The sequence below is a fragment of the Vulpes lagopus genome, chromosome X (assembly GCF_018345385.1).
Source record: "Vulpes lagopus strain Blue_001 chromosome X, ASM1834538v1, whole genome shotgun sequence".
Taxonomy (NCBI): domain Eukaryota; kingdom Metazoa; phylum Chordata; class Mammalia; order Carnivora; family Canidae; genus Vulpes; species Vulpes lagopus.
Genome location: NC_054848.1, coordinates 46,181,533 through 46,202,223, shown reverse-complemented (window position 1 = coordinate 46,202,223; position 20,691 = coordinate 46,181,533). Strand labels below are relative to the sequence as shown.

The 20,691-nt window shown below is 44.3% G+C and overlaps 2 protein-coding genes across 2 annotated transcripts in view; one reads left to right on the top strand and one right to left on the bottom strand.

Annotated features, from left to right (window-relative positions):
• FGD1 (FYVE, RhoGEF and PH domain containing 1) overlaps window positions 1-15,046 on the top strand; it is a 43,973-nt gene extending 28,927 nt beyond the window's left edge. Inside the window, exons 9-18 of the mRNA XM_041740860.1 lie at window positions 6,175-6,233; window positions 6,371-6,517; window positions 6,870-6,962; window positions 7,128-7,207; window positions 10,839-10,869; window positions 11,381-11,482; window positions 11,853-11,978; window positions 12,155-12,316; window positions 13,613-13,756; window positions 14,292-15,046. Coding sequence (XP_041596794.1) covers window positions 6,175-6,233; window positions 6,371-6,517; window positions 6,870-6,962; window positions 7,128-7,207; window positions 10,839-10,869; window positions 11,381-11,482; window positions 11,853-11,978; window positions 12,155-12,316; window positions 13,613-13,756; window positions 14,292-14,597 — 1,250 coding nt within the window. The 3' untranslated portion in view covers window positions 14,598-15,046. The remainder of the gene's footprint in view (window positions 1-6,174; window positions 6,234-6,370; window positions 6,518-6,869; window positions 6,963-7,127; window positions 7,208-10,838; window positions 10,870-11,380; window positions 11,483-11,852; window positions 11,979-12,154; window positions 12,317-13,612; window positions 13,757-14,291) is intronic.
• Window positions 15,047-15,194: 148 nt separating this feature from the next.
• TSR2 (TSR2 ribosome maturation factor) lies at window positions 15,195-19,873 on the bottom strand. Its single transcript, XM_041740863.1, has 5 exons — window positions 19,769-19,873; window positions 19,518-19,608; window positions 17,204-17,295; window positions 16,470-16,640; window positions 15,195-16,246 (listed from the first exon to the last, which is right to left on the bottom strand). The coding sequence occupies exons 1-5, from the start codon at window positions 19,847-19,849 to the stop codon at window positions 16,112-16,114; spliced, it is 570 nt and encodes a 189-aa protein (XP_041596797.1). The 5' UTR covers window positions 19,850-19,873; the 3' UTR covers window positions 15,195-16,111.
• Between the last annotated feature and the right edge of the window lie 818 nt (window positions 19,874-20,691).

Here is a 20,691-nt window from a genome sequence, read left to right as displayed (position 1 = left end):
GCTAAGGGGCTGCGTCTTTTCCTCTGCAGATACGAGGGAGCTATTGACAGATTGAAGCAGAAGAGTGGCAGCAGTTTGTGAGAAAGATCCCTCTGGCAGCTAGGGTGGAAGAGGAGTTGAAGATTAGAGCCTCTTGAAAGGCCCGATTAAGACAAGGAGTACCAGGACATGGTCATGGAGGGACGACCTCCTAGAAAAGCCAGACTTGGTTTGCCAACCGTATGGACCCTCTTCAGAAGCACCTGTACTCCTCCCTCATAGGCATATTTTCTAGTGGGAAAATTCAGCAGCATACAGACAAAAGTGAGATGTGGTACAGCTGTAGCTGGGCCTCAAGCATGGGCAGGATTTGTTAGTGTGGGGGGATGTATAGGGACTTATTTCAAGATTTTTTTTACCTGATGATACCTGGTCACTATAGGAAATATGGAAATTACAGAAAAGATGAAAGAGGTAGAGAAAAAGATCACCTGTGATACAAGCCCCCAGAGAAGAAGCATAATGAACATTTTGACTTGTATTCTTCCTGTTTTTTTTTTTAATACACATATATTTGCGAATTCAAGATCATTCAGTATATACTACTTGGTATCCTTTTCTTAAAATATCCTGAGCAGGGGCACCTGGGTGGCTTACTCAGTTAAGCTTCTGCCTTCTGCTCAGGTCATGATCCCAGGGTCTGAGATAGAACCCCACGTCAGGCTCTCTGCTCAGCAGGGAGCCTGCTTCTCCCTCTCTGCCCCTACCCCTGTTTGTGCTCTCTCTCTCTCTTTCAAAGAAATAAATAAAATCCTTAAAAATATCCTGAACATTTCACAAATTATGAAAAACTCTGTATAAGCATCACTTGTAGAGGATGTCCAGTATTCCATTAAATGAATGCACATTAATTTATTTAACTGAACTCTGACAGTTGGACATTTTTATTTTTAGAGAGAGAGAGAATGCATGTGGTCAGGGGAGGGGCAGAGGGAAAGGGAGAGAGAGAATCTTAAGCAGTACCGAACAGTGTGGAGCCTGACACAGAGCTTGATCTCATGACCCTGAGATCATGACCGGGGCCAAAATCAAGAGTCAGTCGCTTAATCAACTGAACCACCCAGGCACCCCTACAGTTGGAAATTTTTGTTTCTGGTTGACAGTGGTTGTCAACACCACTGTAATGAAAGTGTACTTACACATAGAATGTGTGTTTTCTCTTTTTTATTTATTATTTATTTTAATTCCAGTATAGTTAACCTACAGTGTTATATTTCTTTCAGGTGCACAAGACAGTGATTCAACCTTTTCTTTTTTAATTTTTTTATTGGAGTTCGATTTGGCAACATATAGCATAACACCCAGTGCTCATCCCATCAAGTGCTCCCCCCAGTGCCTGTCACCCAGTCACCCCATCCCCCCACCCACCTCCCCTTCCACTACCCCTTGTTCGTTTCCCAGAGTTAGGAGTCTCTCATGTTCTGTCACCCTCACTGATATTTCCCACTCATTTTCTCTCCTTTCCCTTCCATTCTCTTTCACTATTTTTTATATTCCCTAAATGAATGAGACCATATAATGTTTGTCCTTCTCTGATTGACTTATTTCACTCACCATAATACCCTCCAGTTCCATCCACGTTGAAGCAAATGGTGGGTATCTGTTGTTTCTAATGGCTGAGTAATGTTCCATTGTATACATAAACCACAGCTTCTTTATCCATTCATCTTTCGATGGACACCGAGGCTCCTTCCACAGTTGGGCTATTGTGGACATTGCTGCTATAAACACTCGGGTGCAGGTGTCCTGCTGTTTCACTGCATCTGTATCTTTGGGGTAAATCCCCAGTAGTGCAATTGCTGGGTCATAGGGCAGTTCTATTTTTAACTCTTTGAGGAAGCTCCACACAGTTTTCCAGAGTGGCTGCACCAGTTCACATTCCCACCAACAGTGCAAGAGGGTTCCCTTTTCTCCACATCCTCTCCAGCATTTGTTGTTTCCTGTCTTGTTAATTTTCACCATTCTCACTGGTGTGAGGTGGTATCTCATTGTGGTTTTGATTTGTATTTCCCTGATGGCAAGTGATGTGGAGCATTTTCTCATGTCCATTTTGGCCATGTGTATGTCTTTTTTGGTGAAATTTCTGTTCATGTCTTTTGCCCATTTCATGATTGCGTTGTTTCTTTCTTTGATTCAACAATTTTATACGTAACCCATTTCTCATCAAGACAAGTGCACTCCTTAATCCCCATCACCTGTTTAACCCATCTCCACCCCTCTTCTCTCTAGTAACAATCCGTTCCTTCTCTATTGTTAAGAGTCTATTTCTTGATTTCTCTCTCTTAATTTTTTCCTTTTGCATGTTTTGTCACTTAAATTCCACATATGAGTGAAATCATATATTTGTCTTTCTCCAACTGACTTAGTTCACTTAGTATCATACCCTCTAGTTCCATCCATGTCATTGCAAATGGCAAGACTTCATTCTTCTTATGAAAAGCATGGCTGAATAATATTCCATCACACACACACACCCCACATCTTCTTTACCATCTATCCATGAACACTTGAGCTGCTTCTAAAATTTGGTTATTATAAGTTGTGCTGTTTTAAACGTTGGCATGCATGTATCTCTTTGGCTTAATATTTTTGTATTTGGGGAGTAAATACCTAGTAGTGTGATTACTGATCCTAGGGTAGTTCTATTTCTAGCTTTTTGAGGAACTTCCAGGCTGTTTTCCACAGTGGCTGCACCAGTTTGCACTCCCACTAACAGTGCACAAGGGTTCCTTTCTCTCCACATCCTCACCAACACTTGTTTCCTATGTTTTGATTTTACTGATTCTGACAGGTATGAGGTGATATCTCATTTTGGGTTTTATTTGCATTTCCCTTATGATGAGCAGTGTGGAGCATCTTTTCGTGTATCTGCTGGCCATCTGTATATCATCTTTAGAGAAATGTCTGTTCATGTCTTCTGCCCATTTCTAATTGGATTATTTCATTTTTTGGCTTTCAGGTTATATCAGTTCTTTATATATTTTAGATACTAACCCTTTAAAAGAGACCACATTTGCAAATATCTTCTTCCATTCAGTAAATTGTCTTTTCATTTTGTTGATTGTTTCCTTTGCTGTGCAGAAGTTCTTTATTTTGATGTAGTCCCAATACTTTATTTTTTTCTTTTCTTTCCCTTACCTCAGGAGATATATCTAGAAAAAGTTGCTACCTCCATTGTCTGAGAAATTATTGCCTATGTTCTCCTCTAGGATTTTTATGGTTTCAGGCCTCCCATTTAGGTCTTTAATCCATTTTTTTAAATTTATTCTTGTGTATAAGAAAGTGGTCCGGTTTCATTCTTTTGCATGTAACTATCCAGTTTTCCTAATTCCATTTGTTGAAGATACTGTTTCCCATTGCATATTCTTTCCTACTGTGGTCAAAGATTAACTCAGCATATAATTGTGGATTTCAGGGTCTCTGGATGGCTCAGTTGGTTAAGCGTCTGCCTTCAGCTCGGCTCATGATGCCGAGGTCCTGGGATTGAGCTCCACATCAGGCTCCCTGCTCAGTGGGGAGCCTGCTTCTCCCTCTCCTTCTGCTGCTCCCCCTGTTTTTTTTTTCTCTCTCTCTCTGTCAAATTAATAAATAAAACCTTTTAAAAAATAATTGTGGCTTTATTTCAGGGTTTTCTATTCTGTTCGAACTATGTGTCTATTTTTGTGCCATTAGCATACTCTTATGTTTACTACAGCTTTGTAGTATAACTTGGAAGTCTGGAATAATGATACCTCCATTTTGTTTTTCTTATTCAAGATTGCTTTGGCTATTCAGGGTCCTTTGTGGTTCCATACAAATTTTAGGATTATTTTTTCTAATTCTGTAAAAAATGCTGTTGTTGTTTTGAGAGGGATTGCATTAAATGTGTAGATTGCTTTGGGTATAGACATTTTAACAATATTTGTTCTTTCAATCCATGAACATAGAATATCTTTCTGTTTCTTTGTGTCATGTTCAGTTTCTTTCATCAGCGTTTGAAAGTTTTCAGAGTACAGGTCTTACACCTCTTTGGTTAAGCCTATCCCTAGGTACTGTGCAATTGTAAATGGGATTGTTTTCTTAATTTCTCTTTCTGCTTCTTCATTATTAGTATATAGAAATGCAACAGATGTCTGTGTATTGATTTTGTATCCTGTGACTTTATTGAATTCATTGATCAGATCTAGTAGTTTTTTGGTGGAGTCTTTCAGGTTTTCTATATATAGTATCATGTCATCTCCAAATAGGGAAAATTTTACTTCTTCCTTACCAATTTGGATGCCTTTTTTTTCCTGTCTGACTGCTGTGGCTAGGACTTCCAGTACTATGTTGAATAGAGGTGAGAAGAGTAGATATCCTTGTCTTGTTCCTGATATCAAGAGAAAAGCTCTCAGTTTTCCCTACTGAGTATGATGTTCTCTGTGGGTTTTTCATAGATGGCCTTTATTATGTTGAGGTATGTTCCCTCTAAACCTACTTTGTTGTGGGATTTTTATCAAGAATAGATGTTGTGCTTTGTCAAATGGTTTTCTGCATCTGTTGAGATGATCATATAGTTTTTGTCTTGTCTCCTGTTGAGGTGATGTTATCACGTTGATTGATTTGCAAATATTGATCCACCCCTTGCATGCCGGAAATAAATCCCATTTGATTGTGGTGAATGATTCTTTTTGAAATTTTATTCATTTATTTGAGAGAGAGCAAGTGAATGAGAGAGCACGAGTAGAGTGAGGGTTAGAGGGAGAAGCGGACTCCCCACTGAGCAGGGAGCCTAATGCGGGCTTCATCCTGGGACCCCGGGATCATGACCTGAGCTGAAGGCAGACAGTTTAACCAACTGAGCCACCTAGGCACCCCATGAATGATTCTTTAAATGTATTTTTGGATTCAGTTTGCTAGTATTTTTTGAGGATTTTTGCATCTGTTCATCAGGGATATTGGCCTACAGTTCTCTTTTCTTGTGGTGCCTTTATCTGGTTTTGGAATCAGGGTAATGCTGGCCTCATAGAATGACTTTGGAAGTTTTCCCTCCTCTTCAATTTCTTGGAATAGTTTGAGAAGAGACATAAACTCTTCTTTAAATGTTTGGTAGAATTTCCTATGAAGTCATGTGGTCCTGCACTTTTGTTTGTTGGGAGGTTTTTTTAAATAAATTAATTTTTTTAATTTATTTTTTTATTTATGAGTGACACAGAAAGAGAGAGACAGAGAGGCAGAGGCATGGGCAGAGGGAGAAGCAGGCTCCATGCAGGAAGCCTGATATGGGACTCGATCCTGGGACTCCGGGATCATACCCTGAGCCAAAGGCAGATGCTCAACCGCTGAGCCACCCAGGCAACTCTGTTGGGAGTTTTTTGATTACGGATTCGATTTCCTTGGTAATAATCAGACTGTTCATATTTTCTATTTCTTCCTGCTTCAGTTTTGGTAAGTTATATGTTTCTAGAAATTTATCCATTTCTTCTAGGTTGTCCAGTTTGCTGGCATATAGTTTTTCACAATATTCTCTTACAGATATTTGTATTTCTGTGATGTTGGTTGTTATTTCTCCTCTCTCATTTATGATTTTATTTATTTGAGATCTTTTCCCCTTTTTTTCAATGAATCTGGCTAGGGAGTTATTGGTTTTGTTGATTAAAATGTGTATTTTCTTAGGATAGATTCCTATAATCAATATTATTGACACAAAGAATAGGTTCATCTCTTTGTTTCTTTATATATGGCTTTTTTCTGATTATAAAAGTAATACATACTCTTTGTCAAAAATATGGAAAATACAGAAAAATCTAAAGAACACAGTGAAAACCACCCATAGCATAGACCCACCACCCAGAGATGGTTAACTCGTTAAATATGGCTATGTTTCTTTTCAGTTACCTATGTAATTATTATTGTAGTTATTTTTAATGGTAATAATAATCCTAAGTTTGCATGTTATTCATTGCCAGTTATTCCATGCAGTATGATTCTGTTATTGTGGAATTAATTGAGATAGTTTCTGATTTTAAGTGATGTTGCTATGGACATCTTTGGGGCTGGTGCTTTCTGGGACAGGGAGGGTGTATTTAGGCCAGGAGGAAGCATTCAGGGAGCAAAGAAGCTCCCAAGAGCCTCCTCTCTGCTAGTTCCCCGTTTGACCTCCCACTCTGCCCACAGAGTCTCTGGAGCTGATAGCCACAGCAGCAGAGCACTCTAATGCTGCCATCCGCAAAATGGTGAGTGGCCCTTCTAGTCCCTGCCCTTCCTTAGCCACCCACCTGTGGTGTCTTTGTACTGGGGAACTTGCTATTTCTGGACATGTAAGGGGCAGCCAGCACCCCAACCCTGCCTTCTGCTTACTGTCTCCTGCCAGGAGCGAATGCACAAGCTGCTGAAGGTATATGAGCTGCTAGGGGGTGAGGAAGACATTGTCAGCCCCACCAAAGAGCTCATAAAAGAAGGCCATATCCTTAAGCTGTCAGCAAAGAATGGGACCACTCAAGACCGATACCTCATACTAGTAAGTGCCAGGTGTGGGGTTGCACACATTGGGTACTCACTCAAGACTATACCTCTTGCTAGCCATTCTTTCCTCTATTAATTCATTGTATTTTCACCAACTACACTAGGGATTTTTTTTCTCTACTTCAGAGGTGATGTAACTAAGACTTGGAAGTGACTTGCCATAGATCACCCAACTAGAAAGCGACTCCCATGCTTAGGCTCTTTCCTCGTGACCATTGTGCTCAATCTGGGCTATGCTTTCTCCATCTGTTGCCTTGATTCCCCAACAATAAAGCTTCAGGAGTCCTATAAGGATAGGGGGCTGGGCCACTCCTCTCCACACACATCCCAAAACTTTTCCTTCGTAGTTCAACGACCGCCTCCTTTACTGCGTGCCCAGGCTGCGGCTCCTTGGCCAGAAGTTTAGTGTGCGGGCACGCATTGATGTTGATGGCATGGAGGTGAGCACCAGGAGGTGGGAGATGGGGACCTGGAGTGGGGCCTTGGTGCTGGGAGGAATAAAGTTGTTCTGCTCTGACCCCAAGTCTTTGCGTGCATGTGTGCAGAGGGTAAGGTCCCTGTGAAGCTTAGTAGTCCTCACAAAGCCTCTTTCTCCCTCCATTCAGCTAAAGGAAAGCTCCAACCTCAATCTGCCTCGGACCTTCCTGGTGTCAGGAAAGCAGCGCTCCCTGGAGCTCCAGGCTAGGTACTTGCCCTTACCTATACCTTCCCTCCAGACCCCTCTTTCGCTTCAGATACAAGGCATTCTAGGCTTTGTGCCAGGCTACCTCCCCAAGGAAGAGATTGTTCCAGAGAAAAGATGGGTACCTTTTCCCAAAGATGCAGCTTTGCTCTTCTGGTGGGTTTTGTTAGAGGAGAGAGAAGAATGAGATATTAGTCCAAGCAGGAATGACAACAACATAGTTTATTGTAGATTCAGAGATTTAAGAGAAATCACAATAAAATGCAATCCTTGGTCCATGAAAGGAGCCTAATTTGAGCAAAACCCTAAAATATATTTGCAAGAAAATAGGAAAAATCTAAGTGTGAGCTGAACAATAGCTGTTGGGTAATTATTGCTAACTTTTTCAGGTGTGATAATGGTATAATGGTTATACAGGAGAATGGCCTTGTTTTTTTCATGTTGCACATTGAAGATTTAGTATCATGATATCTGTAATTTATTTTTAAATGATTTATCAACCAAAAAATACATACACATGTACATATATTCACACACATAAATACATATATACATATACATATATATGAAGTAAATATAGCAAAATATTTTTAAAATTTGCATCTATAGGATAGGCATACATTTAATGAATTTGTGTTATCCTGTCTTTTTTGTACACTTGAAATTTTTTATAAACTTCTAAAAATAGTAGCATTTAAAAATAATGCCTAGCCATTTAATAAAGAGGCTTTCACATCCATCCTCTACTTGGATGATTATAATAATAGCTCACATTTAGTGAAGACTTGCTCTTATGCTAGGCACTGTTTTAAGTTAATTTTAACTTAAACAATTTAAGTTTAAACTGACTAGTTGAATCCTTAACACAACCGTTGAAGTAGCTACTGTTACCATCAATCCCATTTCACAGATGAGTAAACCAAGGCACAGAAGAGTTGTGTACTTTGCCCAAGATCCCACAGCCAGAAAGGAGCAGAGCTGGAAATAGAGCTCATGCTGCCTGCTGAGGGCCCAAGTGATACAGTATCATGGTCAGGGTCAGGGCCAGAGAACGGATGCATATGAGTAGATCATCTGTTTCTGACAGGCTTCAAGGAAGTGAGAAATGAGAGTCAGAAGCCTCATTGCTGGGATTGCATGGAGGCAGGAAAGAGAGATGAATATGGCTAGAAGGTGTCCTCCTGGAGGATGCAAGATAGGTGTTGGCTTTGAAGCTCTGGGAGACTGAGAGATCATCCCTGAGGCCAGCAGCCAGGAAGCAAGAACAAAGTAAATGATGGGCACATCCAGGAGAGGGCTCAGCAGAACCGGAGTGACAAGTCACATGACTCAGCAGTTCCTCTGGGAGGATGGGAGGGAGGGGGCTGCAGAGAGACAATGGAGCCAAAAGGAGTACTGAGCAGTGCAGGGTTTCCTCCTACCGGCAGAGGAAAGTCATGAAGGCTTTGCAATTGCTTTGCAATTGATTGTATTGCCCTTTAAAAAAATTTAATGAAAAATTTCAAATATCCAGAAAATTAGAAATACAACAAACACCCATATACCTACCATTTAAACAATTGGTACTCAACCTTGACAATGCAGGAATCAGCTGGGGAGCTTTTAAAAAATACTGATGTCTTAAGGGGCACCTGGCTGGCTCAATCAGTAGAGCATGTGACTTTTGGTCTTGGAGTTATAGGTTCAAGCCCCACGTTGGGTATAGAGATTACTTAAAATATTTTTTAAAATACCGATGTCTGAGACCCACCCCCAAAGACTGAATTTGTCTGGGATACAGCCTCAACATGAGTTTTAAAAGCTCCCTTGGTGGTTTTAATGTGTGCATCAGGGTTTGGGACCACTACTGACTTAAGTCAACAACAATTGACATTTTGCCATATATAGCTTTGGCCAAATCATTATAAATTAAAGACATGATACTTCACCCCAGGCCTTTCCTCTATTTGCACACACACACACACACACACATACACACACACATTTTCTTTCTATATTTTATTATGAAAATATTCCAGGGCAGGCCGGGTGACTGAGCAGTTTAGCGCCACCTTTAGCCCAGGGTGTGATCCTGGAGACCTAGGATGGAGTCCCACGCGTCGGGCTCCCTGAATGGAGCCTACTTCTCCCTTTGCCTGTGTCTCTGCCTCTTTCTCTCTCTGTGTCTCTGATGAATAAATAAAATCTTTTTTTAAAAAAAGAAAATATTCCAAAATATAGAAAAGTTTAAAGAATTATACAGTGAACAACTGCAAACCCACCATATAGTTTCTACAAGTATTAACATTGTGCTATATTTAATCACAGACCTATCCTTTTATCCATCCACCAGTCCATCTGATTTATTAACACGCATTTCAAACAGTTACAGACATCAATACACCCTCACCCCTAAAGACTTTGGTGTGCATATTATTAAGTAGAATTCAATATTTGTTTAGTGTCTTCTCCTTTTCTTGAGGCCAATTTTCAACACAGGGAAATGCACAGGTCTTAAGTGTGTAACATCAGTGAGTTCTGACAAATATAAACACTCACGTCACATGTTTCTAAACAAAAATGGAAAGTTATGTGTATTTTATATATGTTTTTGCTTAACATATTATAAGCAGCTTTATATACCATTTATGTTGTCTGACAGTAATGATGTACCATCATTTCTTTTTCTTTATCTGATCCCTTATTGTTGGACACTTAGGCTGTTTCCAATTTTTCATAATAAATAGCATTGCAATGGACATTCTTGCAGCTAAATATTAGCTCATAGCCTTAATTTTTCATGAAGTGGTTCTAAGGATGTAGTCAGAATTTCCTATTAGAAAAATACTTTTGATGTCTGGTGTGTCAATATGGAAGGCGATTAGAAGAGACCAAGCAGGAGTCAGCCAAGAAGCTGGGTCCTATTCCTAGTGAGCAGTTTATGGGGCTGTACCAGCATAGAGGCCCTGGAGGCTCCAGGGCAGACAGGAGAGGTAGGAAGGGAAGGAAAAGGAAGAGTTCACTTACACAGATTCAGCACCTAGTAGACCAAGGATTGTGCTGGGCACTTGTATGTCACCTCAGTTACTGCTCAGAACAACCTAGACTGGTAATTATCTCCATGTAAAATGGAGAAGGAAATGGACTAAAGAAAAACAAACTGCCCTCCTCTCTCAAACTTGCCATTCCAACAACAGGGAACTATTTTGGGTTTCTTGTCTGTTCCATACATTTACACACACCCTCTACCTGAGGTCCAGCACCTCCTTGAAGAAACCTTCCTTAACAGCCCCCACTCCAATTCCAGGCTGGGGCAGGTCTCTTCTTCTGGGCTCCTCAGCCCTATTCTCACCGTCATGGCGCTTATCCCCCTGTACTGTCCCTGGCCATCTCCCCTCCTAGACCGTGCACTCCTTAAGGGTAGGGTTCTCTCTGAGTTCCGAGTTCCTAGCACAGGGTCTGGAAAGTATTAGTAATTGTTGAAAAAACAAACTCAGACGGGCTACATGACTTGCCAAAGATCACACAATAAGTTAAAGACCAGAAGATCAAAACCCCGGTCTGACTCCAAAACACTTGCTCTTTACCACTCTAGTTGCTTTTGGTTGGCCTGCCTAACCCAACATTTTTCTTTCCCCCCCCCCCAACCCCCAAGGACTGAGGAGGAGAAGAAAGACTGGGTCCAGGTAACATCCAAGAAGGTTTTGTGGTAGGGGGCTGGAAGAGTATTAACAGATCTCCTTGGGGTTGGTGGACTCTCCCCTAAAACTCATATCAGACCAGAATGGGCCTGGACACCTGCTTTCCAACAAACATTACCATCCCCACTTTACAGATGAGCAAACTGAGGTCCAAAGGTTAAAGGGATACGCAAATTTTTCTTTTAGGAAGCTGGCTCTGCTGAGAGTGTAGCCCCAGTAAATTAAAGCCTGTGAAACCTTAAGCCCAGACAGTGGCCAGGAAGACCTTCTGAGGTTTTTCAACCACTGAATCCCCTCCCCCATTTCACAAATCTAAGAACTGAGACTTGGAGTTGGGATTGGGCTTGCTCAAGATCATATGCCTAGCAAGGAGCAGAGTTTGGTCTAGAAGCCACCTTTTTTGACCTGAGGCTTGGTCATAGGAAGGTGAGGCGAGGGTGGAAACAGGTGAATTGTGAGGTGATCTGACCCTTATTTCTCACAACCCCCTCTACAGGCCATCAACTCCACACTCCTGAAGCATGAACAGACGCTGGAGACCTTCAAACTGTTGAACTCAACAAACAGGGAAGATGAAGACACACCCCCTAACTCTCCAGTAAGAGTCCCCACCCCCTTCTCCTGCAATGGGACCCCTCCCAGGCTTCCAAGTCCCCACTTTATGTTGAGATGATCCATTCCTCTTACCAGAGAGTAAAGATCAGAGAGGCAGTGCATGACCTCAGAAGCCCAGACTTCTGAAGTATGGCTGCAGCAAAATCATTGGGGAAACTGAGGCCCAGAAAGTCAAAATGACTTGCCTTCAGTAGCACAGTGAGGTAGGGACAGAGCAAGGACTCAAAGGCAGGTCTTCTGAATGTATCTGCCACCTCCCAATGATGATCCAAGCCTTGGGGCAGAGGGCAGGGGCTGGCTGGACTGGGCTGGGGAGTAGCTATCTGTGACCTGGGACCTGGCCCTCTCTCCAGAACGTGGATCTTGGGAAGCGGGCACCTACACCCATCCGAGAAAAGGAAGTCACCATGTGCATGCGCTGCCAGGAGCCCTTCAATTCCATCACCAAACGCAGGCACCACTGCAAGGCCTGCGGGCATGTGAGTTTTGGCAGGCAGGGGCAGAGCTAGGGAGGGGACAGGCTGGCAGTCCAAAGGCCCAATTCTGAGTGGGTTACCCTCCAAGTGGGGGAGGCCATGAGTCTACTGTGGGAGTTGATACACTGAAGGGAAAGATCTGCAGGAACCAGGCTGTTTTTGCCCACTTGCCACCCCAGGTGGTTTGTGGGAAGTGCTCCGAGTTCCGGGCCCGACTCATCTATGACAACAACCGCTCCAACCGTGTGTGCACTGACTGCTACGTGGCCTTGCATGGGGTGCCTGGGAGCAGCCCAGCCTGCAGCCAGCATACACCCCAGCGCCGGAGGTCTATCCTGGAGGTAAGAGCCAGGTCCCCAATTAACACTCTCACACTGACCACGTGGGCCCCAGCCACACACCCAGTGTGATTGATGCCTGGGCATCTCTGAAATGCTAGGGTGCCATTTGCATCCACTGAACAAGTGACCCAGGCTTGGAGTGAGTAAAATGAGTGCAAGAATGAAAGACTAATTTTTATTTAAGTGCTTTAGACATTTAATCCTCACAGTAACTAATCTATCCATGCTATTACTATCCCTGTGTTACATATGAGGAAGCTGAGGCCCAGGGAGTTCTTTGCCCAAATTACACAGCCAGCAAGTGGCAGAGCTAGGATGTTTTTTCAATTAACAAATTATCTTTTCTTATTACAAAGTAGAATATGTGTGCTGAAGAATATCAGACAATATACACAAAAATAATAAAAACACCATATTCCTTCTACCTACTAGATTACCACCATTAACACTTCTGCTGTAGCATGCATGCATATACACACATTTTTTGGGTTTTTTAACCAAATTGAGGTATTTATTTTATTTAACACTTAAAGAATGCTTACTCTGTGAGCGCTGGGTTGGCTGTCAGTTAAGTGGCCAGCTCTTGATTTGGGCTCAGATCATGATCTCAGGGTTGTGAGATCGAGCCCCCACAGTGAGCTACTCACTCAGCAGAAGTCTGCTTGAGGATTCTCTCTCCCTCTCCCTCTGCCCCTAACCCCCACTTACGTGCACACACTCATTCTAAAATAAATCAACTTTAAAATAAAAAGAAGGCTTACTCTGTACCAGGCAGTATTTTGAGCACTTTACGTATATTAATTCATTTAATCCTTAAAACAAACCTGTATGCTCTCCCTCCAAGTTGATACATTTTCATCTAGAGCTGGGATTCTGAGCCAGACTGCCTTACCCAGCTAGCTACTCAGTTTCCTTCACCACAATGCTAGGTTGCCTCTTGTTAAATGTAAGGAATGGATTAATGATGAAAGATGGAAAACAGGTGAGGCATAAATGCATAATGACTTGAGGAATAAATGAACTGATGGAAGAAAGGATGCCTGCCCAGCATTTAGGTGCCCCTGCTGAGATACCCCTCCCACCAACTCTTAGGAGACAGCAGCCATGGCAGTTCATCAGACAAGCCTGGCTTTCAATCTTGATTCTAACTCACTGGGGGTGGGAGGTACTGGACATATCACTCCCGCCACCTGAGCTTCAGCTTTATCAATCCCCAAGCTGAGGCGGTGTCAAAGCCAAGAGTAGCTAGGCCAGGCCTTCTGTCATCACTCATGTCCCCTATGTCTCTGGCCACAGAAACAGGCCTCAGTGGCTGCGGAGAACAGCGTCATCTGCAGCTTCCTACACTACATGGAGAAAGGTGGGAAAGGCTGGCACAAGGCATGGTTCGTGGTCCCTGAGAACGAACCCTTGGTGCTGTACATCTATGGAGCCCCTCAGGTGTGCATCCTATTCCCTCAGATCCTTTCAGCCACCTGGCAAAACCAGGCTGTTCCTCTTCCCCTTCAGTCTTTGACCCCTCCTTGGCCCTGGGGGGCTGGGTAAGCCTAAGGGGAAATCAGAGCCCCTACCCTTGTGAAACAAAGACCACCTAGAGACAAGGAGTGATCCTGGGCCAACATGTAGGGAAAAGTGGGGTGAGCTGGTGGGGTAGTTTCCTGGAAGAAGCCGGGGTGGTTAGGCACTGCTAGGTCCGGTTTGGAGCCGGGAAAAACTGTAAATGGAGGCAACAGCCTAGTACAAAGGCCTGCAAACATTATTTGGTATATGCTAGAGACTAGCCCAACTGGTTTTGGTTGTGGGAGGAAACAGGTATTTTAAATGGCCTGCATGCTAGCCTCAGTTGACATTTTCCTATTGCTGTCAGGGGCGCCATGGAAGTTTCCTGAGCAGGGGAAGGAAGAGGGGTTTGGCAGATGCAAAACTAGTGAGAAGCCCAGCCTCCAGGTGACCCCAGCTCTTTCCTATTCCCTAGGATGTGAAAGCCCAGCGCAGCTTGCCCCTCATTGGCTTTGAGGTGGGACCTCCTGAGGCAGGGGAGCGGCCTGACAGAAGGCATGTCTTCAAGATCACCCAGAGCCACCTGAGCTGGTACTTCAGCCCTGAGACAGAGGAGCTGCAGCGGCGCTGGATGGCAGTGCTTGGTCGGGCAGGCCGTGGGGACACGTTCTGCCCTGGGCTCACACTGTCTGAAGACAGGGAGATGGAGGAGGCACCAGTGGCAGCTTCAGGAGCCACTGCTGAACCCTCTGAAGCCCCCCAGACCCAAGACAAGACCTAGAGGGTTCAAAGGGGTAACTGGGGCCCCCTGCCCCACACTCTAGCTGCCCATGTCCAATTGGGGGCCCCAGCCCCCTCCCTCCCAGCTCAGTCAATACTTGAACTCCCATCACGGGCACTTTCAATCCCCAGTGCCGGGTCTTGGGTTTTTTAATTCATCTTTTTCCAAAACATGGGCTTTAAAAAAAATTCCTACAGTGATGTCAATTTTTTTTAAATCCCTGTCCCCAAGGAGGGTGGGAACTGTTGCTAGACCCCCTTGAATTAGGCTGGTTTTGCCCCCATCCCCTCAACACCCTACAGATCCTGCCTCCACCCAATTCCGCCCCACACCCAAAGCACTGGAAGCTGGAGATCTGGATTCAAGTGCCAGCTCTGCCACAGACCCCATGGCCCTGGCCCACCCCTGCCCCCTCAGCCAGTGTCTTCACACACGTTATGTGGGATGGTGACCAGACCCCTCCTGCCTCTCCCATGGCTTACAGCTTTTCCCCAGCCCCAAGCTACCCAGTATTTTATCGTCCAGACCCATGGCAGGGCCACAGGGCAGGACAGGGGAATGGTGAGGGGGGTGGGGAGGAGGACCATGGATACTCTGTTTTGTTTTTTAAAGAAAAATACAGTTTATTTCAGGCTTATGGAAACTTTCAGAGTGCTGCTGTGTTCCACATGTCCATCTGTGTGTTTGTTCAAAGTAACAGGCTGCTAGGGTGCCCAAAAACTGCTCCCTTGCTGAGCTCTGAAGCCCAGCTCCTAAAAGGCTGATTCCAAGGCTCCTCACAGGTCAAGTCACAGATTAAACAATAAGGTACTATTTACTGAGGTTTTAAGCCTCATCCCTGGATTTGGATAAGAATATGGAAAGAAGTTGGAGGAGACAGAAGACAAAGCCCAGGTCCCCCAAGCTCTCCACCTAGCTGAAATCTTCGACTTCCTGAAGAAACCCAGGGCTGGAGGCTAGGCTGTAGAAAGGGAGTGTTCCTGGGAGGTTCCAATTTCTGGGCAGGGGTACAGAGCTGCTGTGTGTATGTAGGGGGAGAAGGAGAGGTACCATAGCTATTTTCATTCACATCTTCGACTCATCTTGCTTCCGGTTTGCATGTTCATCTCATCATTCCTGACCCAGCAGGAGCATTGGTCATCCCATTTGTCCTCTCCCTTCACAGATCCACCTGGCCACTGTCAACCAGTGCTTACCTTCTCCTCCAGTCACACCCTCACCTGCTCATCCCTCCCTCTTCATACTGAATGCACCTGAGAGGCAATGTGCTGGGAAACCGGGCCTCATCATGCAGATAGTAACTTAAGGCCCAAGGGAGTGTGGTGAACCAGGTCACATCACCTAAAGAGCAAGGACCATAGGGCTCTTTTTCCCCTGGAGGAAACTGGACAGGGGAACAGGGAGAGGGTGGAGATGAGGCAACCAATCCAGCAGTCCACAACCCTCCCCAAAACCCCTACAAACAAGTCTTGAAACAACTAGCAAGCAAGGGCCCAAACCATTTCCAACCCCACTCATTTCTTTCTCCGGACAATGGTCCAGCCATCCTCCACTATATCCTCTTCTTTAATAGTCTGGGAGTCTGGACCAGAGGATGCAGGCTGGGGGCAAACCCCATCTGTAGCTGCCCCATCATTCGTATCTGTGACCTGGAGGAGAAATATAGGAGAGAGCTAAATATAACTCCTGGCTATGGCCACTGGAGACCCAGGCTCTCCCTCCCCACCCTGCCCGGATTGGCTGTGTGACCTTAGGAAAGTTCCCTGCCCTCTCTGGATAATATACCCTCCCTATCATTTCCCTGTGAAACTAGCTAATTTCCCAGAAAATTGAAGATATCTGCATTTCCCCACCCAGGGGCACCCCCTTCACCTCCATCTCCTCCATGCTGTCCACATCATCTTCATCCGTCTCTCTGGCTGTTGTAACTGCAGTGGCTCTGACCCTGTACTTTCTCTGGGTGATGTGGGAGGCCATCTCCTTCAGAGCAGCCCCATCACCCCTCTGGAAGTGGTGGAACATGGTCTGTAGCTGCTGGCTCACCTACCAAGAAAACATTCAAACAGCTCGGATTTTTTAGAGAACCTACAATACAACCAGCCTGCGTTTGCAGAAAGAGGAGGGAGGGGCTTGGAATTTTCCAGAAGAGAATAGGGCTCTTTCTCCCCAAGGAGTTTACTAATGAAGGAACCATATATGAAGGACTCAGGTAAGGGCCTAAAGCATGGAAGGAGGGCTTCCAAGCAAGGCAGGCACTAGAACTAGGTTTGAAAGACAGCAGAGGTAAAAGGGAAGGCAATCCCAGCAGAAATTAATGGAGTAATGTTAACCAGAGCAGGGGTGGAAATGTACCTGGCCTGACTTGCCCTTGGGATGGGGGTGAAGAACAGATCTGGTTGAGAATGATGTATGGAGAGAAATAGAAGAGGCAGCATTTGGAAAGACCTGGGAAGACTAGACTTTTTCCTTGAGACAAAAGGGAGTCACAAAATGTTCTTGTGTAGGACTCAAGAAAAGAATGGTTAGACCCAAGAGTCTTGGCCTCAAAACAGGGAGAAGACAGACTGCAGGCAAGAAAATGGCAGATGTGTCCACAATATGCTCACCTGGGGCAGACTCCCATCCTCCACAACTGTATCAAATTCGTTCGTCATGAGCTCCCCGAGGAAGTCTTCCACCTCACCTAGCTCCAAGTCAGCTGAGTAGGAAAGCAAAGACCAGCCAACTGAATCACTCCTGCCCACTACTATTCACTACCTACTTGGTGGATCCACAGCTGATTGGTGGGCAAAGGTCCAAACAGCGGGACTTTTACTCACTGAAGCATGCTGTACTCCAGGTTTTACATGATTTTTAAAAACCAAACAAACACTAAATACCTAATTTCCAATCTCCTGCATCCTACCCATTCCTCTTATTCCCACAGCATCCCAATCAGACTCACCGTCTTTCATCTGACCTATTTTAACTGGCCTCCTTCTGTAACCATGAACAAGTTATATACCTCTGTGCCTCTAATTTCTCATTTACAAAGAGGGGCTAATAGTGGCCTTCTTGAAGGTCTGTTATGAGGAGTCACCTAAATAATGCCTAGCATACAAGAAGCCCATAAACCATGTTAATTTCCATCACTCAGGGCTGAAGTTTTTGAAATGTAGAACCCTTCACAACTGTGGCACCTACAGCAGTGTTTCATATCCTGCTTTTGAGAAATAGCTGTCCTGCTAGTTTTAAAAGAAAACTATCCGGGCACCTGGGTGGCTCAGGGGTTGAGCGTCTGCCTTTGGCTCAGGTCGTGATCCCAGGGTCCTGGGATGGAGTCCTGCATCGGGCTCCCCGTGGTGAGCCTGCTTCTCCCTCTGCCTATGTCTCTACCTCTTTCTCTGTGTCTCTCATGGATAAATAAAATATTTTAAAAGGTAAATAAAAAATAAAGCTATCCATAGAAGCTAATGGGAAACAAAGGAAAACCGACTTTTTGTGGTTCTTATCTTTTCCAAAGCTTTTATTGTTGATTATTTTGACTTCTAAGGAGGAGCTGAAGAAAAGAGCTTGTCTTACATAATTTAACTGGAGAAGCTTTTTCTTCACTTCACATCTAATGGAGCTAGTCTTCCATAGCATGCATTTTGGCAAATGCTGGCCTAATGGACAAAACCAAAGGCATGTAAGGTCTTCCACGTCTTATCCTCTTCCTGGGGCCTCCCCACTCCCCAGCTTCATTCTCTACCACTCCTTACACCCACAAGTGCACACACACCCTTATTCCAATACTGAGCTCCCTGCCACTTTCCAAATATAACACATAATCTTCTCATACCACAGAACTTATTTGTGTTTTGCTGTCTCCCCCGCCTAGTTAACTCCTTTTCACCCTTTAAGACTCAACCCAATCTCTACTTCCCTGAACAATCTCCAAAAGAAGCTTCCTCCTCAGTCTCAGGCTACCCAAGCACCCTGAGCTCCTCCTTATTAGAATATATATCACCTTGAGTGTAAATGCCTATTTACTTAAGTGGATCCATCACTAGATGGTGAACTTCTTTGAGAAAACTCTGTCATCTCCAAAACTAAAAACCTGAATAAAAAATCTTTTTTTTAAAGATTTATTTACTCATGAGAGACACAGACAGAGGCAGAGACACAGGCAGAGGGAGAAGCAGGCTCCCGGTGGGGAGCCTGATGCAGGACTCCATCCTGGGACTACAGGATCACACCCTGAGCCAAAGGCAGATGCTCAACCGCTGAGACACCCAGGGGTCCCCTGAATAAAAAACCTTGCAAAAATCTTAATATGCAAAAGGCCCACTAGAGGATCCCTTATTCTTACATGATCTTCAGGATACATCAAAGGTGTAGATCTTTGCTGTCCAAATGACCAAATGTGGTTACGAGCACTCAAAATGCGGCTAGGCCAAATTGAGAACGTGCTAAAATTGTAAAATACCCACGAGATTTTGAAAACTTAATACTAAAAAGGGATGTAAAACATCTCGTTAATAATCTTTTATATCAATTACCTGTATTTTAGATATATTGAATTCAATAACGTTAATTTCATTTGCTTCTTTTACTTTGTTGAAGTGGCTGCTAGAAAACTTTATATGGCATGATGTGATTCGCACTGCGTTTTTATTGGACAATGCTGAGATACTTTAATACCCATTTTAGGAATTAGGAAACTGAGTCTCAGGTTAAAAAAAAAAAAAAAAACTTGCCCAGAGTGATACCGCGAGTCAATGACACAGCCCGTAAGCCATCTGAATTCAAGATTCTGACTCCAAACCCTGTATTCATTCCACCTCGGCCTCAGGTCCCATCTCGCAACCGTTCAAGAGGAAGCGCGTGCTCTCCAGGACCCGCCACTCCTCCTCCCCGCGCACCCCCCCAGACTTGTCGCAGTGCCTCACGTTCACTCACCATTGCGGAAGAAGTACTCCTCTACTGCACCCCCCAGCCACTCGGCCTTCTCCTGGCTGTGCACGCCCCCGAAGCCATTCTCCACAGCGATCTATGAACACAGGCCCAAGGCCACCACGTCAGTTGGAAGCCGGCCTAGGGAGGCGGAGGACTGGCTGGTAATGCGGCCAGGTGGAGCCTCAGGCGCGTTGTCCAGCCAACTCTGGTTCTGCCCCACACCCTAACCTTTATCCCAGCTGTGCCCCACTCACCTGCAAAGCTGGCCAGGCCTCCAGCGCCGCCCGGACACCAGCTCCGAAGAGCGCCCGTGAATCTTCCCCAGCTCCAGCCATCGTCCTGCCTCGGACCACGTGATGTCCAGGAGGCCCAATCGCTACGCAGCACGGCCCAGGCCGAATGAGCCGAAAGCCGAACCTAAGAACGCAGATTTGCCTTTTCTGCTGACCTGGCAGCAAGACGAGAGCAATAAAAAAGTCTGTCAGAGCAATAGATGACATCACCACAGTTAACTCCTATGGAATAAACCAAAGGAAGCCAGGAGTGGCTGACGCGCGTGGCCGTGGGTTCTTGAAAGATGTGAGGAACTTAATAAAGATACAGATTCCAGGGCTTGATTCCAGAGGAATCAACCTCAGGGAACATAGCCTTAAAATCTGCATTTTTAAAAAAGCATCCTAACATCCATAGAACACTGTACCTGACAATAGAATATACACTTTTCTGAAATGCACGTGGAACATTCTCCAGGACAGACCCTATGGTAAGTCATAAAGCAGGCCTCAATTGACTTAAAAGGATTGAAATCATACAAAGTTTGTTCTCCTTCCACAACGGAGTGAAATTAGAAATCAATAAAGAAATTTGTGAAATTCACATATATGTGGAAATTAAAACACTTCTTAGTAACAAATGAGTCAAAGAAAAAAATCATGAGGGAAACTAGAAAACAAATAGAAATGAATGAAAACGAAACTACAGCACACCAAAATTTATGAAATGCAGCTAAGGCGATGCTTAAAGGGAATTTTATAGTTATAAACACCCATATCAAGAAAGAAGAAAGAACTCAATGACCTAACTTTTCATCTTAGGAAACTGGAAAAAGAAGAACAAAGTAACCCCAAAGCAAGAAGAAGAAAGGAAATAATAAAGATTGGACAGAAAATACATGGAA

Bases quoted from the DNA above. Each gene is read 5' to 3' on its own strand.
- TSR2 (XM_041740863.1), bottom strand. From the start codon at position 19,849: ATGGCTGGAGCTGGGGAAGATTCACGGGCGCTCTTCGGAGCTGGTGTC. The intron at 19,609-19,768 runs GTGAGTGGGGCA...CTGTGTTCATAG, and splicing joins AGGCCTGGCCAGCTTTGCAG to ATCGCTGTGGAGAATGGCTT. The intron at 16,641-17,203 runs GTGAGCATATTG...TTTTCTTGGTAG, and splicing joins AGGATGGGAGTCTGCCCCAG to GTGAGCCAGCAGCTACAGAC.